This window comes from Myotis davidii, unplaced genomic scaffold, assembly GCF_000327345.1.
Source record: "Myotis davidii unplaced genomic scaffold, ASM32734v1 scaffold330, whole genome shotgun sequence".
NCBI classification, from domain to species: domain Eukaryota; kingdom Metazoa; phylum Chordata; class Mammalia; order Chiroptera; family Vespertilionidae; genus Myotis; species Myotis davidii.
The window spans coordinates 7,445,249-7,449,858 of NW_006283770.1; the positions used below are offsets into that span (position 1 = coordinate 7,445,249).

Genomic DNA, 4,610 nt, shown 5'->3' on the forward strand with positions numbered 1-4,610 from the left:
GCAAGTACTTTGAGCTGTACGATCTGCACCATACGTTTCCAGTAATGGTCTCAATACAAATTCACAGTAAAAACAAGCTGGCTGATTTAACCCAGTGAAAAGAAAAATCATGCTTATTAAGAATAACTTAAGAGACTATGGTCTGAAACACCATCGTTTGACGGGTTATAAGTCTAGTTCTCTAATAAAGACCAAAAGACAATTTCTTTTCAATACAATTTTTGCTATATTAAATTAATTTCGGTTGTAATCTTCCCACCCATTCATGTATTAGGCTAGTTTTTAATGAGATTGACAATTCTCCAACTGAACTAATGTAAATGTCATATATTCTTTGGAGAGATTCTTGACTATGATGATGATGACACTATCACTTCCATGGACTGTTTCCAATGTGGTAACTACTGATCTAAGTAGTTGAAATGCATTAACTCATGAATGGCACGTTCATGGAGGGAGAGAGACGTTAGGAATGTGACTAAGATCACATAGCAAGTAAGACCCAGAACCACGGCTTCAACCTACACACTGACTCTAGAGCTCATACTTCTTACCACTGTGGCCTTGCCTCTGTTTTGTTTTGAAACAAACAAAACAAAAAAACAAAATGCCAGTGATTGAACTGAAAAGAAGCATGTGACCCACCTCTTTAAAAATCCCTATTTTTTTAAAAAAACAATTCCTTTAAGACTTGTTTATCAACATCAAAAAATCCCAAACAACCCAATTTAGAAACGGCCAACAGACATATGAACAGATGCTCAACATCACTAATCATCAGAGAAATGTAAATCAAAACTACAATGAGATATCACCTCACACCTGTCAGAATGGCTATTATTAAAAAGTCAACAAATAACAAGTGTTGGTGAGGATGTGGAGAAAAAGGAATCCTCCTGCACTGTTGTATAGAAAACAGTATGGAGATCCCTCAAAATATTAAAAACTGAACTACCGTAAGACCCAGAGATTCCACTTCTGGGTATTTATATGAAGAAAAGTAAAAAACTAATTTGAAAAGACATATGCGCCCCTATGTTCACGGCAGTATTATTTACAACTAGAGGCGCAGTGCACAACACTCGTGCACTGGGGGGTGGAGGGATGTCCCTCAGCCCAGCCTGCACCTTCTCGCAGTCCGGGACCCCCTCGAGGGATGTCTGGGGCTCTCGCAGTCCGGGACCCCTCGCTCCTTACCGCCCACCTGCAGCGGAGGGGTGAGAGGCTCCCACCACTACCACTGCACTCGCCAGCCATGAGCCCGGCTTCTGGCTGAGCAGTGCTCCCCTTGTGGGAGCACATTGACCACGAGGGAGTAGCTCCTGCATTGAGTGTCTGCCCCCTGATGGTCAGTGCGCATCATCGCGGCCAGTCGTTCCACCATTTGGTAGATTTGCATATTAGGGTTTTATTATATAAGATAGCCAAGATATGGAAGCAGCTTAGGTGTTCATTAATAAATGAATAAATAAAGAAGATGAAGTATATACACACAATGAAATATTACTTAGAAATACAAAAGAATGAAATCTTACCATTTTTAATAACATGGATGGACCTAGAGGGTATTATGGTAAATGAAATAAGTCAGCTAGAGAAAGATAAACACCAGATGATTTCACTTATATATGGAATCTAAAACAAAACCAGATTCATAGATACAGAGAACTGATGGTTACCAGAGGGGACGGGGGAAGGAAGAATGGGTGAAAATGGTGAAGGAGGATGAGATATAAACTTCCAGTTATAAAATAAGCCACAGGAATGTAGTGTACAACACAGGGAATATAGTCAATTACACCATAACATTTTATGGTGACAGATGGCTACTAGACTTATTGTGAGGATCATTTTATGTTTATAATAAATGTTGCATCACTATATTGCACACCTTCTGAAACTAATGTAATATTGTATGTCAAGTACTTTAATAAAATTTTTATGCTTCTGATTTTATAAAAGGCCTTAATACTTTGAAATGTCATTTTATAATGCTAATGGCTGTTGTATACATTTTATTAAATGTTTCCTATTCTGCGTTTCAAACTGAGTCAACGATAAATGACACAATTGTAAAGAGTGATAGATCAACAGTTACACATTTAGCTTTGCACAAAAATCTAGTTTGAAGAAGGCATTATGTTAGTAAATAAGTACACATTTATCCCAAACTTTAAACATTTTTGTGAAACCTATAATAAACATATTGAAATTAGATTTCCTGGGCAATGCTAGAAAATTAAATGGCTAAAGAATATTTGCAAAGCTACAAAATGAAAACTACAGCACTACAAAATAATCATATGATTTGTGTGATGCGCTTTTCCATATTTTAGTCCCTTACACTTGGTCTTGAATCTATTATATACTGATATTCTAACAAATACTCCTCCTCAGAGAAGAAATCTGCAATAAAATGTGCAATGCCTTATGTGTAGTTTAATAAAACATTACCCAAATAACAACTAAGTACTGTTTAAAATTTATAATAGGAAACTTTTAAAGAATAACAAAGACCATGTCTATTCCATATGTAGGCCAATTTAAATGATTTTCAATAAAGTTAAACTTAATGTAGGGGTCACATTTTGTTTGGTTAAATCTCACCAACTAGACTTCCAAGAATGTGGTTATGTAGGTGGATCACTAGGACCAGTGGATTCCCTTCCTTGGCTGTATTACATTGGATTCCTGCCACAATTCTACTGAGGAGACTCATTAGGAAAGGATCAATCATGTGCTCACATAAAACTGCTCCCCCTACATCCACAAGGCTCCCACCCCCACACAAAAAACCCGGAAATTTAGTTGTGCTTTCATGGCTTTTTCACTGGAGACCATAAGTTTGAGTTGAATTATTCAATGTCAGGGTCACAATGAGAGAACGTGGATCTTTCTTATTCTTCTGGACCGTGATCTTTCCTTTCAAGGATTCACCTACAGGAGAAAGGCAAAAAGTATGTTTAAGAATTCAAGGAAAACAGTCCTAACAGAAAAGTAATAATGTACACCAGTACTTCCGTTTTTCTGTTGTTGCTGTTGAGATGTTTCGCTAATTTTCAAAAACTTTTAAATTGTCAAATTTTTGAGAAAGAGCAAAACTTCAGTGGTCATGTGGGACTGGGGAGTAGTTTTATTGAACTCCTGAATACGAGTTCCTATGGTGAATCCTGAGCACACAGAAAGATACAAGATATGGTTCCTGCCCTCAAAGAGTTCACATGATGTCCAGGTAAAGAGAAATAGCTACACCTACAATTACACAAGAGGTTTATGTCTAAAGTATGCTGAGAGTGAAAACTGGGGATGGCTGAAAGGCAGTAAAAGGCATGTTTCACGAGAATTTAATAAAAGAATGACCTGAGGGCTAAAATCATGGTTAACTTAAGGAGTACACATGGAATGGCATTTAAGGGAGAAAACACATGTTATAGAGAGCCTTCAGAACATGACATTCTCAGGTACAGAAAACTATAGTTGAGAAACATAAATTTATAGAGTCACATGACAAGGCTGTTAGCCTTGAAGGTGCTAACAGTTTAAATGGAAAACAGAACCTACACAGGTAAAACAGTAAACACAAAAAACATTACATATTTGTTTTAAATGTAAAAACTGATTCCCTAAAATCTTGTAGAGTATGCTCCAAATTTTATTTTATTCCAAAATGAAATTATATGTTATATCTATGTGCTTTTCTGAGTACAAATACTTCTCATTTAAGTTTTTTTTCCACTTATTTACCAAGAGTTAATTAAAAGTAACAAAAGAGATTATTAAGTTGTAACTGATCACCATTCCCTGCTTTAATAAGAGTTAGATCACACTCAATAGCAGCAGGTATAGCTTCACCATCTGGATGAACACACACAGAGTCCAAATAAAGTGACTAAGAGATCTATATAAAACTATCCAAGGACTGAATAAATATCTTACTAATTTTTTTAACTGCAAGTCACCCTTAAGAGATAATAAATCTGGATGTTTCAATATGGTAGTGAAACAGCACAGTAAAACATATCAAAACCATCTAATAGTTATTTTTATTTTAGAGTATAAAGATATCAGTACTGATACATTCTATATATCCTACAGAAATGGTAAAACTGACATAGTTTTCCATCACTAGACATATCTATCTACCCTATCTAATAATAGAGAAACATGGTAATTAACCATAACTTTGCTACCCTTCCCATTGGCTAATCAGCGAGATATGCAAATTAACTGCCAGCCAAGATGGCGGCCGGCAGCCAGGCAGCTGAAGCGAACAGGAGGCTTGCTTGCCCCAGTGAAGTAGGAAGCCAATGGTCCCCACCTGCCGCTGCTGGCCTCTGAGCTACAACTCTCAGCAACTATGTTGCAATTATAGAAGCTAAACAAACCCCAGAAACCTGCTTTCAGCCATCAGAGCTGGAGCGAGCAGGAAACAGTGTTACAATTATAGAACCCAAACAAACCCATACACCTGCTTTCAGCAGCCAAGGTCTCAGAGCTGGAGCCGAGCCTCAGAGCTAAAGCTGGCTCTCAGTTCCAGTGACAGCCATAGAAGGGAAATAAATCCAAGAATTAAAAAAAAAGGAGAAGATGGGAGCTTCAGGCACCCGCCA

At 37.3% G+C, this 4,610-nt stretch overlaps 1 protein-coding gene across 1 annotated transcript in view; it reads right to left on the reverse strand.

The window, feature by feature from the left end:
* Nucleotides 1–2,808: 2,808 nt before the first annotated feature.
* PRMT3 (protein arginine methyltransferase 3) overlaps nt 2,809–4,610 on the reverse strand; it is a 95,710-nt gene continuing 93,908 nt past the window's right edge. The window contains exon 15 of the mRNA XM_006753970.2: nt 2,809–2,937. Within this exon, the coding sequence (XP_006754033.1) occupies nt 2,828–2,937 (110 nt within the window). The 3' untranslated portion in view covers nt 2,809–2,827. The remainder of the gene's footprint in view (nt 2,938–4,610) is intronic.